Raw genomic sequence first — 15,965 nt, forward strand, 5'->3', positions numbered from 1 at the left:
CAGTGCTTGGGAGCCTCCTGTGAAGCGCTTCTGTGATGTTTCCTCCGCCATTTATAGTGGTTGGAGTCTGCAACACAAATTCCCAGCTCGGCGAACACAACCACAACAACGAGCACCCGAGCTACAAATCTTTTCACAGACTTTGAACTCCTGTACTCAATACTCTGACCAATAAAGGAAAGCATACCAAACGCCTTCTTCACTATCCTATCTACCTGCAACTCCACTTTCAAGGAGCTATGAACCTGCACTCCAAGGTCTCTTTGTTCAGCAACACTCCCTAGGACCTTACCATTAAGTGTATAAGTCCTGCTGAGATTTGCTTTTCCAAAATACAGCACCTCGCATTTATCTGAATTAAACTCCATCTGCCACTTCTCAGCCCATTGACCCATCTGGTCCAGATCCCGTTGTAATCTGAGGTAACCCTCTTCGCTGTCCACTACACCTCCAATTTTGGTGTCATCTGCAAACTTACTAACTGTACCTCCTTATGCTCGCATCCAAATCATTTATGTAAATGACAAAAAGTAAAGGGCCCAGCACCGATCCTTGTGGCACTCCACTGGTCACAGGCCTCCAGTCTGAAAAACAACCCTCCACCACCACCCTCTGTCTTCTACCTTTGAGCCAGTTCTGTATCCACATGGCTAGTTCTCCCTGTATTCCATGAGATCTAACCTTGCTAACCAATCTCCCATGGGGAACCTTGTCGAATGCCTTACTGAAGTCCATATAGCTCACATCCACTGCTCTTCCCTCATCAATCCTCTTTGTTACTTCTTCAAAAAACTCAATCAAATTTGTGAGACATGATTTCCCGAGCACAAAGCCATGTTGACTATCCCTAATCAGTCCTTGCCTTTCCAAATGCATGTACATCCTGTCCCTCAGGATTCCCTCCAACAACTTGCCCACCACTGTCATCAGGCTCACTGGTCTATAGTTCCCTGGCTTGTCCTTACCACCCTTCTTAGACAGTAGCACCAGGTTAGCCAACCTCCAGTCTTCTGGCACCTCACCTGTGACTATCGATGATACAAATATCTCAGTAAGAGGCCCAGCAATCACTTCCAAAGCTTCCCACAGAGTTCTCAGGTACACCTGATCAGGTCCTGGGGATTTATCCACTTTAATGCATTTCAAGACATCCAACACTTCCTCCTCTGTAATATGGACATTTTTCAAGATTTCACCATCTATTTCCCTACATTCTATATTTTGAAATCCGCCATCCTGGGGAAAGGACAATCACCATTGACCCTATCTATGCCCCTCATGATTTTATAAGCTTCTATGAGGTCAACCTCCTGTGCTCCAGTGAAAAAAGCCCCATCCTTTCCAGCCTTTCTTTGTAACAAATTGGAACAATAGAAGCAGCCTGAAGGGGTGGAGTCAAGCTCCTACAGAACCAGGACTTTTTGTTTCAGTTTTTCAGTAGCAGCTGCTACTCAGGCCTAGAAGGTGGAAGATCTTATTCCTTGCTCTGTCACAGCGAAAAGCTGGGGGTTTCTCTTCCTGCTGAAGGAATTGGATGTGAGACAAATCTATTTTATTGAATTTGCATTTGTCAAGGGTGTATTTATGGGATGTTACTATCACCTTAACAAGATTATTTTGTTGTTTGTTTTCAAGGGAGGTTGTAAAGGCAGAGGTGCTGAAATGTCTGGTCCAAGAATCTAGTTTAACAATGGCAGGGGAGTGGTCCGTTCTCCCAGTTCAGTTTTTTTTTAGTTTCTTTTAGCTGTAGCAATGAGATGAAAGATTCCAAGCTTCAGCAGATGATTCCTGACCGGCTTTCTGTCAGAAATCTCTTTGGATATTGTTCCCTCCTGCCTTTTAGAACGTGTGTTTGAATTTACCTTCTGCCAAGGAGTGTGTTAATGGGATGTTGCGGTAATTGGAACAGCTCCTTGGTTAAGTTGCTATATTGAGTCGGTTGGGTTTTCAAATAGGTGTTATTGTAAATTCTGTTTCCTTTCGCTCGTAATTAAATAAATTCTGTTTTGCCTAAAGCCAAGAGGTTTGACCATTTGTATCGCTCCTGGATTATCCACTACACATCTACATTAGGGTCCGGGCTACCTTCTGAAAATGTTTTGAGGGGGTTCTGGCCTGGTCTATATCAGACTGGGGGCTCGTCCAGGATTTACTTTATAGTTCCAATTTGGGATTAGGGTTGTTGGAGTGGTAGGTGTTAGTGTCTTTTGTTCCAGGTTTTGAATTCGGGTGGTTTAAACAGTGTTTGGTGCAGTAGATGGCTGTTTCAGTCACAAAGAGTTTTCTGGGGGTGGAAGAAGTGACTCTGGGGGCTTTACGAAAGGTGACCAAGGCAAAGCCGCTGGAATTGGCAGACAGGTTGGAGTTGGGATTGCCTACGTCAGTGAGAAAAGGAGAGAGAATAACAGCTGCAACTCGACATTTAAATTTGCTGGAAATGCGGTCGGAATCTTTGAGAATCTTTGGGAATAGCTAAATCTCAATGGAACATGAAGCAGCTTGGGTTAGAGGCAGCAGAGGAAGAACTGAAACTGTTTGAGTTACAATTAACAGCAGGGGAAAGAGAAAAGGGATGAAATGCCCTGGCAGAATGAAAAGGAAAAGAAAGGGAGAGGGGGAGGAAACGGAGAAAGAGAGACAGGAAACGGAGAGAGAGAGAGACAGGAAACAGAGAGAGAGAGACAGGAAATGGAGAGAGGGAGAGACAGGAAACGGAGAGAGAGAGACAGGAAACGGAGAAAGAGACAGGAAACGGAGAGAGAGAGACAGGAAACAGAGAGAGAGACAGGAAATGGAGAGAGAGAGACAGGAAACAGAGAGAGAGAGACAGGAAATGGAGAGAGAGAGACAGGAAACGGAGAGAGAGAGACAGGAAACAGAGAGAGAGAGAGGAAAGGGAGAAGGAGAGAGAGTTTGAACTTCATAAATTGGCACTTAGACTGGAAAGTCACCTTAAAAGGATGGAGATGAAGGTAGAAGGTGGGCTTAGTGAGTGAGAGAGTAAGGAGGAGCAAACGCATGGCAGCCAAAGGCCTGGAGGGGATTTCTTTAAATAAATCCAAGCTTTGCCTCAATTCGAGGAGAAGGATACAGCAACCTTTTACATCTCACTTGAGAAGGTGGCTAAACAAATGCAGTGGCCAGTGACCACGTGGGTTTGGTTGATCCAGACAAAGCTGGTAGGTGGACCTAGTGAGGTATTTGCATCACTATCGGAGGAGGTATCTGTGGAGTATGAGGGGGTGGAGAAAGCCATCTCAAATGGATATGAGCTTGTACCAGAAGGAGGGACCCTGCTCAAACACATGGTGAGTTTGAAAGGGCCGAACAAAGTAATGTTGATAGGCGGATTAGGGCATTAAAAATAGAACAAACCTATGACGCTCTTAGAGAGACAATTATTTTGGAGAAGTTCAAAACTTCACTTCCTGAAGTAGTGAGGACTCATGTGGAAGGGCAGAGATTTAAAACCGCAAGATCAGCAGCTGAAGGGGCTGATGGTTTTGAGTTGGCCCATTTATCAAAGTTTGGCTTCCACCATCAATTTCAAACCGGGAGGGATAGAGGCCGGGGGAAAGAGAAATCCTCACACACTAAGGGAAAGGTAGAGCTCAGTGAAGATAAAGACAAGGAAACCCATGAAGGGGACAGAGGAGGTAAACAAACTCCAGTGTTTTCACTGCAATAAAGTAGGCCCCGTGAAATCACAGTGTTGGTGGGTTAGGGAGAGCACTTGGAAGCCAGATGCTGGAAAACGGGACAAGCCAGGGAATTTTGGTGGAGTTGTAACAGAAAGCACAGTAGAGGCTAGAAAGCTGCACCAGGATGTACCACCTGGTCAGAGGTTAGTGAGGGAGGAAGTGCCTGATCTTCTTAAAGTATTTATTTGTGAAGGTGAAGTTTACTCACATAGGCCGGAGCAGCAGGTAAAGAGGTTACAGTATTAAGAGATACGGGATCATGATCCGAGATTAGAGTGGTGCTAGAAAAGCACAGCAGGTCAGGCAGCATCCGAGGAGCAGGAAAATCGACGTTGCGGGCAAAAGCGCATCATCAGGAATAGAGGCAGGAAGCTGTGCTTTTCCAGCACCACTCTAATCTAGACTCTGGTTTCCAGCATCTGCAGTCCTTGGTTTTATCTAGATATGGGATCATGTCAATCTTTGATGTTGAGAGATGAGGAGATTGGTAACTCAGAAAGACTACTGCCAGAAAACGTGCTAGTATGTGGAATTCACGGTGAGACAAGAAGTATTCAATTATTTGGAGTGAGGTTAAAGTGTTCAGTGAAAAGTGGAGATGTCATGATAGCAGTATTGGAAGAACTCTTGGCTCCAGGAATACAACTTGTCCTCTCTAACGATATAGCTGGATCACAGGTAGGAATGCTGCCTCGTGTGGTTGAAAAGCCAGTAGAAAATTAGGCAACTGAGGTATTACAGGAAACATATCCTGGGATGTTTCCTGACTGTGTGGTAACGAGGTCACAAAGTCACTAGTTGAAACAGGAGGAGAAATCAAAGAATACAGAATAAGGAGAAAGTGAGAATTCAGAAACCACGTATTTGGACTATGTGTCAAATTTTAGGAAACAGTTAAATAGAGCAGGGGAGTTGGCTATACAGCATTTAAAAATATCACAGTATATGATGAAACAGGAAGCAGACAAGAAATCAAAAATTCACCATTTGCTAATGGAGATAAAGTGTTAGTGTTAGTTCCAGTAACAGGTTAGCCTTTAAAAGCAAGGTTTAGTGGACCGTATCAAATCAAAAGGAAATTGAGGGAGGTGAACCACTTGATAAGGACTCCAGACAGGAAGAAATCTCACAGAGTGTGTCATGTGAATATGCTCAGAAGGTACTTTGAGAGGGGAGGGAAGCAAGAGGAGGCTGTGTTATTGGTTACAACACAAAGGAAAGAACCAAGTTCAGAGGATTCTGAATTGGACATTCCTCAAGTTAAATTGGACAATGAGGAAGTTCTCAAAAATTAGCATAAATTATTGAGTTAACTTTCACAGAAAAATCGAAATGACCTGAAAGAGTTAGTGCTATCACATGGGAAAATAAGGTGGACTCAGCTGGGCAGTACGAATCTAATTATGCATGACGTAGATGTAGGAAATGCTGTTTCAATTAAGCAACATCCTTATAGACTTAACCTTCTAAAGTTGGCCCAGGTTCAGAAGGTGATACAGCACATGCTCCAAGACGACATAATCGAAGTGAGTTACAGTGACTGGGGCTCACCCATAGTCATGGTGCCAAAGCCAGATGGTACCCAACGGTTATGTGTGGACTAGCGCAAAGTCAATGCAGTTACAAAGTCTAATCCATATCTGATTTCACGTTTGGAAGACAGTATTGAAAAGGTGGGACAAGCAACTTATATTTCTAAGTTGGATTTACTCTGAGGAAACTGGCGGGTACTTATTTTCTGAAAGAGTGAAGGCAATTTTATCTTCCATAACACCGAATGGACCATATCAGTTTGAAGTCATGCCATTTGGTATGAAAAATGTGCCAGCCACATTTCAAAGCCTAACCAATAAGATCATTGCTGGTTTACCCAATTGCGTGGTATACATCAACGACCTGGTGATTTTTAGTCACACGTGGAAAGATCATTTGCAACATTTATCAGACTTGTTTGATCAACTTCGGAAGCCAGGCTTGGGTGATAAACCTGAGTAAGTGTGAATTTGGCAAAGGCCAAGTCACCTTCCTGTCAGACATGGACAGATGGTCCCACGGAATGTGAAAACCAAGGTTATTGGAGAGTTTCCCACACCATCAACAAAGAGTCCAGCACCACGGTTCCTGGGATTGAGTGTGCTTTATCGGAAATTCGTGCCGAATGTTAGCAGCTTCACTCACTGGATTACTGAAGAAAGGCAGGAAATGTCAGTGGATGGCAGACTGTCAGAAAGTATTTGACAGCCTGAAAGCTGTGTTAACCACCGCCCCAGTATTAGCCACACCTAATTACGCTTTTGAATGTGTTTAAACTGTAGTTTCAACTGTAGGGGGTGGCACGGCGGCTCAGAGGTTAGCACTGCAGTTCACAGCGCCAGGGTCCTGGGTTCGATTCCAGCCTCGGGCGACTGTCTGTGTGGAGTTTGCACGTTCTCACTGTGTCTGCGTGGGTTTCCTCCCACAGTCCAAAAGATATGCAGGTCAGGGTGGATTGGCCGTGCTAAATTGCCCTGTAGTGTCAGGTGCATTAGTCAGAGGGAAATGGACCTGGGTGGGTTACTCCTCAGAGGGTACGTGGGGCTGAATGGCCTGTTTTCACACCGTAGAGAATCTAATCAAATTCCATTTTGCTTAAAGCCGAGTGTTTTGACCAGCTGCATCCCACCTGGAACACCCGCGTCACATCTACCTTTAAAATAAGAAAAAACCTCAGGTCGAGGCTACCTTCTTCAAATATTTTGAGGGGGTCTGGCCTGGTCCATAACAGGAACAGTTGCTGTTAGTAGTGAATTAATCTACCATTCTGTTAAGTTTTCCAATAGAATTAAGTTATTCTGATTTCTTGTTTCTTCCGTTGAACTTTAACTCCAGAGCAGGAATACAGTGTGTTGTTGCTGCAGTTTGACCAATCCAATTGCTTCCAGAACACAACCGCTTACCTTTACCTTTAAACATCAGGAAACAACGGGGTCTCAGCTATCTTCTCAATATCTTTTGAGGGGGTTTGGTCTGGCCAATAACAGAGTGCTTGTGGTGCAGTGGTAGTGTCACTGCCTCAAAGCCAGGAGGCCTGGGTCCAAATCCTACTTGGCCCCAGACCTTTTTTAAAATAAAGAGCTGATCTCTGACCTCCCTGAGGAGCCTGTGCCTCACATTGTCCAGGCAGCTGCTGTTGCACACTGTCCACATTGACGCCTCCCTCCATCGTCCGAACACACATTTACATCCAAGTTGTCTCTGTGACCTCTCTCTCTGTGACCTCTCTCTCTGTGACCTCTCTCTGTGACCTCTCTCTCTGTGACCTCTCTCTCTGTGACCTCTCTCTGTGGCCTCTCTCTGTGACCTCTCTCTGTGACCTCTCTCTCTGTGGCCTCTCTCTCTGTGACCTCTCTCTGTGACCTCTCTCTGTGACCTCTCTCTCTGTGGCCTCTCTCTTTGTGACCTCTCTCTCTGTGACCTCTCTCTCTGTGACCTCTCTCTCTGTGGCCTCTCTCTGTGACCTCTCTCTGTGACCTCTCTCTCTGTGACCTCTCTCTGTGGCCTCTCTCTGTGACCTCTCTCTCTGTGGCCTCTATCTTTGTGACCTCTCTCTCTGTAACCTCTCTCTGTGGCCTCTCTCTCTGTGACCTCTCTCTGTGACCTCTCTCTGTGACCTCTCTCTCTGTGGCCTCTCTCTTTGTGACCTCTCTCTCTGTGACCTCTCTCTCTGTGGCCTCTCTCTCTGTGACCTCTCTCTCTGTGGCCTCTCTCTCTGTGACCTCTCTCTCTGTGACTTCTCTCTCTGTGGCCTCTCTCTCTGTGACCTCTCTCTGTGACCTCTCTCTCTGTGACCTCTCTCTCTGTGACCTCTCTCTCTGTGACCTCTCTCTGTGACCTCTCTCTCTGTGACCTCTCTCTCTGTGGCCTCTCTCTCTGTGACCTCTCTCTCTGTGGCCTCTCTCTCTGTGACCTCTCTCTGTGACCTCTCTCTCTGTGACCTCTCTCTCTGTGACCTCTCTCTGTGACCTCTCTCTCTGTGACCTCTCTCTCTGTGGCCTCTCTCTCTGTGACCTCTCTCTGTGGCCTCTCTCTCTGTGGCCTCTCTCTCTGTGACCTCTCTCTCTGTGACCTCTCTCTCTGTGACCTCTCTCTGTGGCCTCTCTCTCTGTGACCTCTCTCTCTGTGACCTCTCTCTGTGGCCTCTCTCTCTATGACCTCTCTCTCTGTGACCTCTCTCTCTGTGACCTCTCTCTCTGTGACCTCTCTCTGTGACCTCTCTCTCTGTGACCTCTCTCTCTGTGACCTCTCTCTCTGTGACCTCTCTCTCTGTGGCCTTTCTCTCTGTGACCTCTCTCTCTGTGGCCTCTCTCTCTGTGGCCTCTCTCTGTGACCTCTCTCTCTGTGACCTCTCTCTCTGTGGCCTCTCTCTGTGACCTCTCTCTCTGACCTCTCTCTCTGTGACCTCTCTGTGACCTCTCTCTCTGTGACCTCTCTCTCTGTGACCTCTCTCTGTGACCTCTCTCTCTGTGACCTCTCTCTGTGACCTCTCTCTCTGTGGCCTCTCTCTCTGTGACCTCTCTCTCTGTGACCTCTCTCTCTGTGACCTCTCTCTGTGACCTCTCTCTCTGTGGCCTCTCTCTCTGTGACCTCTCTCTCTGTGACCTCTCTCTCTGTGACCTCTCTCTCTGTGGCCTCTCTCTGTGACCTCTCTCTCTGACCTCTCTCTCTGTGGCCTCTCTCTGTGACCTCTCTCTCTGACCTCTCTCTCTGTGGCCTCTCTCTGTGACCTCTCTCTGTGACCTCTCTCTCTGTGACCTCTCTCTGTGGCCTCTCTCTGTGACCTCTCTCTCTGTGGCCTCTATCTTTGTGACCTCTCTCTCTGTAACCTCTCTCTGTGGCCTCTCTCTCTGTGACCTCTCTCTGTGACCTCTCTCTGTGACCTCTCTCTCTGTGGCCTCTCTCTTTGTGACCTCTCTCTCTGTGACCTCTCTCTCTGTGGCCTCTCTCTCTGTGACCTCTCTCTCTGTGGCCTCTCTCTCTGTGACCTCTCTCTCTGTGACTTCTCTCTCTGTGGCCTCTCTCTCTGTGACCTCTCTCTGTGACCTCTCTCTCTGTGACCTCTCTCTCTGTGACCTCTCTCTCTGTGACCTCTCTCTGTGACCTCTCTCTCTGTGACCTCTCTCTCTGTGGCCTCTCTCTCTGTGACCTCTCTCTCTGTGGCCTCTCTCTCTGTGACCTCTCTCTGTGACCTCTCTCTCTGTGACCTCTCTCTCTGTGACCTCTCTCTGTGACCTCTCTCTCTGTGACCTCTCTCTCTGTGGCCTCTCTCTCTGTGACCTCTCTCTGTGGCCTCTCTCTCTGTGGCCTCTCTCTCTGTGACCTCTCTCTCTGTGACCTCTCTCTCTGTGACCTCTCTCTGTGGCCTCTCTCTCTGTGGCCTCTCTCTGTGACCTCTCTCTCTGTGACCTCTCTCTGTGGCCTCTCTCTCTGTGACCTCTCTCTCTGTGACCTCTCTCTCTGTGACCTCTCTCTCTGTGACCTCTCTCTGTGACCTCTCTCTCTGTGACCTCTCTCTCTGTGACCTCTCTCTCTGTGACCTCTCTCTCTGTGGCCTTTCTCTCTGTGACCTCTCTCTCTGTGGCCTCTCTCTCTGTGGCCTCTCTCTGTGACCTCTCTCTCTGTGACCTCTCTCTCTGTGGCCTCTCTCTGTGACCTCTCTCTCTGACCTCTCTCTCTGTGACCTCTCTGTGACCTCTCTCTCTGTGACCTCTCTCTCTGTGACCTCTCTCTGTGACCTCTCTCTCTGTGACCTCTCTCTGTGACCTCTCTCTCTGTGGCCTCTCTCTCTGTGACCTCTCTCTCTGTGACCTCTCTCTCTGTGACCTCTCTCTGTGACCTCTCTCTCTGTGGCCTCTCTCTCTGTGACCTCTCTCTCTGTGACCTCTCTCTCTGTGACCTCTCTCTCTGTGGCCTCTCTCTGTGACCTCTCTCTCTGACCTCTCTCTCTGTGGCCTCTCTCTGTGACCTCTCTCTCTGACCTCTCTCTCTGTGACCTCTCTCTGTGACCTCTCTCTCTGTGACCTCTCTCTCTGTGACCTCTCTCTGTGACCTCTCTCTCTGTGACCTCTCTCTCTGTGACCTCTCTCTCTGTGGCCTCTCTCTGTGACCTCTCTCTCTGTGACCTCTCTCTCTGTGGCCTTTCTCTCTGTGACCTCTCTCTCTGTGGCCTCTCTCTCTGTGGCCTCTCTCTGTGACCTCTCTCTCTGTGACCTCTCTGTGACCTCTCTCTCTGTGACCTCTCTCTGTGACCTCTCTCTGTGACCTCTCTCTCTGTGACCTCTCTCTGTGACCTCTCTCTCTGTGACCTCTCTCTGTGACCTCTCTCTGTGACCTCTCTCTCTGTGGCCTCTCTCTCTGTGACCTCTCTCTGTGGCCTCTCTCTCTGTGACCTCTCTCTCTGTGACCTCTCTCTCTGTGACCTCTCTCTGTGACCTCTCTCTCTGTGACCTCTCTCTCTGTGACCTCACTCTCTGTGACCTCTCTCTGTGACCTCTCTCTGTGACCTCTCTCTCTGTGACCTCTCTCTGTGACCTCTCTCTCTGTGGCCTCTCTCTCTGTGACCTCTCTCTCTGTGACCTCTCTCTCTGTGGGTATCCTCCCGCTATCTTTCAGGGGTGTCAGGCAGGAAGGTGTAAGATTCCCACCTTGCTGCCTCTCTCCCTCAAGTCACGTCTGTGACGGAGGGGGGGGGGGGGTGCTATAGAAAGGAAGCACATGATGTCCCCCGGAAACCATGCAGCAGTTAGGGATGGGTAGGCAGCCGGCAGAATTTAAACTCAGTGAATAAATCTGGAATTGAAAGCTACTCTCTGTGATGGTGACCGTGGCAACCATCATCGATTGCTCCAGAAACCTATTTATCGAACCCCTACAGGGTGGAAACAGGCCATTCGGCCCAACAAATCCACACTGACCCTCCAGGGAGCATTCCACCCAGGCACATCCCCCTCGCCCTATCCCTGTATTTCCCATGTCTAACTCACCCAGCCTATACACCCCTGGACACTTCAGCGTGGCCAATCTGCCTGAGCTGTGGGGGGAAACCGGAGCACCCGGAGGGAACCCACACAGACACGGGGAGAATGTGCAAACTCCACACAGTCAGTCGCCCGAGGCTGGAATCGAACCCGGGTCCCTGGTGCTGTGAGGCAGCAGTGCTAACCACTGAGCCACCGTGCCGCCCTGACTGATGTCCTTTAGGGAAGGAAATCTGCCATCCCTATCTGGTCTGGCCGACATGTGACTCCAGCCCCACAGCAACGTGGCTAACTCTTAATCGGCCTCTGAAATGGCCCAGAGAACAAATCAGTTCAAGGGTCATCAGGGAGGGGCAGGAAATGCTGGCCCTCTCGGCGATGCCCACATCCCATGAATGAATAAAGATCAATAAACGTAGGCCATGAACCGCAGCCTGCGGTCTGAGATTTGGGCCTAGGCTGTCCGGCTCTGCTCAGCTGCCTCAGGCTGCCACCCCTCAGTTCCCAGCCTGGGGGGAGAGAGAGTTCGGTTAGCGTTCCCTCACACGCCCACCCCAATGCCCCCCCCCCCCCATCCCCCACCATCGCCACACCGCGCCATTAAAGGTGAGAGCCTACCTTGCTGCGTGTACAGTAACAGACAGACCAGGATCCTCACAGAGAGCAGCATTCTGCCTCACCCCTCTTCGTTTGCCAAGAAATGGAAAGAGGAACTCGCTGCATCAGCTTCCTTTTAATGGATGATGGTTGTGTAATGTTCCCTTCTGATGGCCAGTCATGTGATCGTGCCAGCAACCTCCAACCCAGGCGCAGTGTGAACGAGAAACTATATCGATCTGAGAGATCTCGGTTTCCCCCATGTGCTGGGGAATGAGCCTGGAGCATTTGTTTGTCACTCTTTGAGTTGGTGAGACTGTGTCAGAAATGGTGGTATCCTCTTTAATTTATTTTTGATATGCGACTGTCACGTCCTGTAGTGTACGCTCATGGTTCTGAAAGAGTTCATTAGTGGACTGGAGTCATACAGCACAGAAAGAGGCCCTTCGGCCCACTGTGTTCCTGCTGACTCACAAACACTGAATGGATTCAGAGGTTGCTGGGAAAACTCAGCAGGTCTGGCAGCATCTGTGAGGAGAGAGTGCAAGAGTTAACGTCTTGGGAGCCTCCTTCAGAATCTTCTGTCATTCTGGACAAAGAGTTTTCCCAGCAATTTCTGATTTTGTTTCTGATTTCCAGCATCTGCAGGTCTTTTGTTCAGTACCAGACGACACTAACCCCACTTACTTGCACTTGGTGTACAGCTGACTAGGTCCTGGCATTTTAAGGAGCGAGAAGCTTTTAAATCTTGTGAGATCACCCGTCTCCATCACTGTCTCAGTGCCCTCCATATTTCCATCGCCCTCTGGGTTAAAAAAAAAACTATTTCTCAGATCTCCTCTAAATCACTTACTCCTCATTTTAAACTTCTGCTCTCCAATCTTAGACACGGCTGCCATGGGAACACATCCTCACAATCCACCCCGTCTATTTTGTGTAGACATAATTTTGTATATAACTCAATCAAATTCCCCCTCTGCTCCAAGGGAAAAAAATGCCCAGTCTATCCAATCTCTCCACATAACAGACATCTTACCCCAGGCAACATTGTGGTGAATCTCCCCTGTTCCCTCTTCAGTTCACTTCTTCCTGATAGTCTGGTGACCAAAACTGTCCACAGTATTCCATCTGTGGCTTAACCAATGTTTTATAAAGTTGTAACAAGACTTGCCTGCTCCTATATTCTATGTCCTGGCTATTGAAGGCAAGTATTCCATATGCCTTCTTCATCCCTCTATCGACCTGTACTGACACCTTTGGGAAGCTATGGACTTGCACACCAAGGTCCCTTTGTTCCTCAGTACTCCCCGAACCAGAGGACACAGCTTAAAAATATGGGGTAGACCATTTAGGACAGGGATGAGGAGAAACCTCTTCACCCAGAGAGTGGTGGTTGTGCGGAATGCTCTGCCCCAGAGGGCAGTGGAGGCCCAGTCTCTGGATTCATTTAAGAAAGAGTTGGACAGAGCTCTCAAGGATAGTGGAATCAAGGGTTATGGAGATAAGGCAGGAACAGGATACTGATTAGGAATGATCAGCCATGGTCATATTGAATGGTGGTGCAGGCTCGAAGGGCAGAATGGCCGACTCCTGCACCTATTGTCTATTGACCTACCATTCATTGTGCATGTCCTTCTCTTAACACCTCCCAAAATGCATCACTTCATACTTCTCAGGATTACGTTCCATCTGCCATTGCTCTGCCCAATTTACTGGCTAACTGATATCAGACTGTAGCCTGAGACCATGCTCCTCACTATCAACAACACCTCCAATTTCATGCCATCTGCAAACTCACTAATTATAACTTCTACATTCACATCCAAGTTGTCAACGTACATAACAAACAGCAAGGATCCCAGCAACATCCCTGTGGTATACTGCTGGTCACAGGCTTCCAATCAGAAACACATCTCTCCACCATCACCCTCAGCCTCCTGGTCACAGCCAGTTTGGGATCCAATTTGCCAACTTGACCTGGATCCCACGGGCTCTTTCCTTTTGGAACAGCCTTCCATGTGGGACCTTGTCAAAGGCCTGACTGAAGTCCATGTAACCCACATCAACTACAGCAGCCTCAACAATATATTTAGTCACCTTTTCAAATAACTCGATTAAATTATTCAGACAGGACCTTCCTCTAACAAATCCGTGCTGACTATCTGTCCCAGATCAATTCCTGTCTTTCCAAGTATTGAGTAATCCTGTCCCTCAGAATATATTCCAATAATTTCTCCATCACTAACATCAGACCAACTGCTCTGTAATTACCTGGCCTATCCTTGCTGCCCTTCTTGAACACAGGAACCACATTCGCTATCCTCCAATCATCTGGCACTTAGTCCTGTGACCAGTGAGATATTAAATGTTGGCTCAGTGGTTGGCACTGATGCCGCACAGTGCCAGGGACCCAGGTTCGATTCCAGCCTTGGGTTGGGATATCTGGTTGGCATTGATGGGTTGGACCGAAGGGTCTGTTTCCGTGCTGTACATCCCTGTGACTCGATAATGAAATTGGCCTTAGAGACTGAATTTCTCCACCATCCTTATCCCCATCCCTTCAACCACTTGACCGGATTCATTCCCTACGGTTCGGTCTAGCTGTGCCCCGTCTCTAGTTGGATTATCTATGCATTGGCACAAAAAGCTCTCCTGATGTACTTATAAAAATCCATCCCTTTCACATGATCTTAGTTAATGTTAAGAATCACACAACACCAGGTTACAGTCCAACAGGGTATATTTGGAAGCACTAGCTTTTGGAACCACCCGATGATGGAGCAGCCCTCCTAAAGCTAGTGTTTCCAATTAAACCTGTTGGACTGTAACCTGGTGTTGTGTGACTTTTAACTTTGTCCACCCCAGTCCAACAGTTAATGAAATTCCGTATGAGTGTACCCCTATTCCTGTCACACCTCTCTGTGATTAGTCTCTGTATCTGCTCCTCTGTCACCCTTCTGGGAGGCCTGTATATCATCCCAGAAAATCCCCCTTTTGTGTTTCTAAACTCCACTCAGATGGTCTCATTTGAAGACCCTTACATGATTTAATCCATGACGTTGCGGGCTGTTCACCCTCCCCCCTTCAGCAACCACTCGGAGACATCCCTGACCCTGGCACCAGGAAGGCACCATCCCATTCTAGAGTTTTGTTCGCTGCCACAGTATTGCAGTCATAGCTTTTCTTTAACACAAAGCCCCCACTCTCTGACACCCCTCCACTCCTCCCTCCCCTCCCCCGTCATGCCGGAAACTTCTATTACACTGGAATGTGGAGCATCAAGCCCTTCCCCCCCTTCAAACAGTCATACAATCCCTACAGTGTGGAAACAGGCCCTTCGGCCCAACAAGTCCACACTGATCTTAGGCACAGTATCCCATCCAGACCCATTCCCCAATCTTATTGCTCACCATTTACCCCTGACCAATGGACCTAACCCACACATCCCTGAACACTAAGGTCAATTTAGCACGGCCAATTCACCTGGCCTGCACATCTTTGGACTGTGGGAGGGAACCAGAGCACCCGGAGGAAACCCACGCAGACACGGGGAGAATGTGCAAACTGCACACAGACAGTTGCCCTGAGGCTGGAATTCCACCCGGGTCTCTGGCGCTGTGAGGCAGCAGTGCTAACCACTGTGCCACCGTGCCGCCCACAAATGACATTGACCAGTCAGGCTCCTTGCATTCAAATAAATACAATTGAGTCTTCCAGTCCTCCTTTTGCTTTAGCCTGCCTCTGTCTCCTCTGCCTGCTGAACTCTCCGAGTACTCCTTCTATATCTGATTGGACCTTTGCCTGAGTTTATATCTACTCTGTGCCCCATTCCCCTGTCAAATCAGTTTAAAATCTCCCAATAGCAGTAGCAAACCTCCCAGCAAGGATATAGGACCCGCTCGAGTTCAAATACAATCTGTCCAGCTTGCGGGTCCCATTTACTCTAAAAGCTGTCTCAATGATCCAAAAATCTAAAGCCCTCTCTCCAGCACAATCTCTTTAGCCACATGTTCATACGGTGGCTCAGTGGTTAGCACTGCTGCCTCACAGCACCAAGGGTCCCAAGTTCGATTCCAGCCTCGGGCGATTCTCTGCGTGGAGTTTGCACGTTCTCCCCGTGTCTGCGTGGGTTTCCTCCGGGTGCTCCGGTTTCCTCCCACAGTCCAAAGATGTGCAGGTCAGGTGAATTGGTCATGCTAAATTGCCCACAGCGTTCAGGGATGTAGGTTAGGTGCATTAGTCAGGGGGAAATGTAGAGTAATAGGGGAATGGGTTGAAGGATGAAGAGAAACAGGGAAGTGTTCAGTGGCGGGAGTGAACAGACTGAGATAGAATGTAGTAGTCATTGTTTGCATCTTAGAGCCAACGTAATATATATGTGTTGCAGTGTACTAACAGAGAAAGATTAAGGGGTTTAAAATGAAGTCATCTTTGTATATTGAAGGTTAATTCTTTTTAGGGGGGAGGTGTGACGATGCTGTCACTTTAAAAAAGATTATTATGTCTTTGTGTTTTTTGCAGAGAGGTCATAAAGGCAGAGGGGCCGAAGTGTCTGGTTTAACACTGGAAGGGGAGTGGCCAGTTCTCCCAGTCCATGTTCTCTCCTGTTTGCTTTAGCTGTAGCAGTCACAGGATGTGAGAGTCCAGGGGAACT

At 48.3% G+C, this 15,965-nt stretch overlaps 1 protein-coding gene across 1 annotated transcript in view; it reads right to left on the minus strand.

The window, feature by feature from the left end:
* Positions 1 to 11,409, minus strand: part of LOC148141455 (uncharacterized) — a 35,232-nt gene extending 23,823 nt beyond the window's left edge. The window contains exon 1 of the mRNA XM_087978396.1: positions 11,333 to 11,409. Within this exon, the coding sequence (XP_087834522.1) occupies positions 11,333 to 11,384 (52 nt within the window). The 5' untranslated portion in view covers positions 11,385 to 11,409. The remainder of the gene's footprint in view (positions 1 to 11,332) is intronic.
* Between the last annotated feature and the right edge of the window lie 4,556 nt (positions 11,410 to 15,965).

Source organism: Chiloscyllium plagiosum, unplaced genomic scaffold (genome assembly GCF_037043375.1).
Source record: "Chiloscyllium plagiosum isolate Xiang-an unplaced genomic scaffold, Cpla_swu_hap1 HiC_scaffold_33, whole genome shotgun sequence".
Lineage (NCBI taxonomy): Eukaryota > Metazoa > Chordata > Chondrichthyes > Orectolobiformes > Hemiscylliidae > Chiloscyllium > Chiloscyllium plagiosum.